Source organism: Buceros rhinoceros, unplaced genomic scaffold (assembly GCF_000710305.1).
Source record: "Buceros rhinoceros silvestris isolate BGI_N320 unplaced genomic scaffold, ASM71030v1 scaffold28359, whole genome shotgun sequence".
NCBI lineage: Eukaryota > Metazoa > Chordata > Aves > Bucerotiformes > Bucerotidae > Buceros > Buceros rhinoceros.
Window position 1 is genome coordinate 61068 of NW_010433775.1, and position 461 is coordinate 61528.

General features: G+C 60.5%; 1 protein-coding gene across 1 annotated transcript in view; it reads left to right on the forward strand.

The window, feature by feature from the left end:
• Nucleotides 1-23: 23 nt before the first annotated feature.
• Nucleotides 24-461, forward strand: part of SRMS (src-related kinase lacking C-terminal regulatory tyrosine and N-terminal myristylation sites) — a 7524-nt gene continuing 7086 nt past the window's right edge. Inside the window, exon 1 of the mRNA XM_010144233.1 lies at nucleotides 24-379. Coding sequence (XP_010142535.1) covers nucleotides 24-379 — 356 coding nt within the window. The remainder of the gene's footprint in view (nucleotides 380-461) is intronic.

Genomic DNA, 461 nt, shown 5'->3' on the forward strand with positions numbered 1-461 from the left:
CGCATCCACCGCATCTGCCGGGGATGGAGCAGTTCGTCCGAAAGCGTTTGACCTTCCTGACATCCTTCTGGAACAAGCTCCGTCCCCGCTCCGTGCAGGAGAGCTGCTCGCTGGCATACCTTGGTTCTGATTCCGTTTCGCTGCACTCGGAGCCAAACTCCATCTCCTTCATCCCCAAGTCCTCTCTTTTCATTGCGTTATACGCTTTCACAGCCCGGAGTGAGGAGGAACTGAGCGTAAGCGCAGGGGACAAACTGCGTGTCCTCAGAGAAGAAGGGGAGTATGTCTTAGCCCGGCGGCTGCTGGGGGAGCCGGCCATGGGTTACGTTCCTGCAGCCTACGTGGCCAGCCTCAGCCAAGGCACCTCCGCACACCGGCCGTAAGTATCTGGCGCTCTGGGTCCCCAGGGGGATGGAGACTGGAGCAGGGGAGCCCGAGTAAGGCAGCACTCACCCACAGTG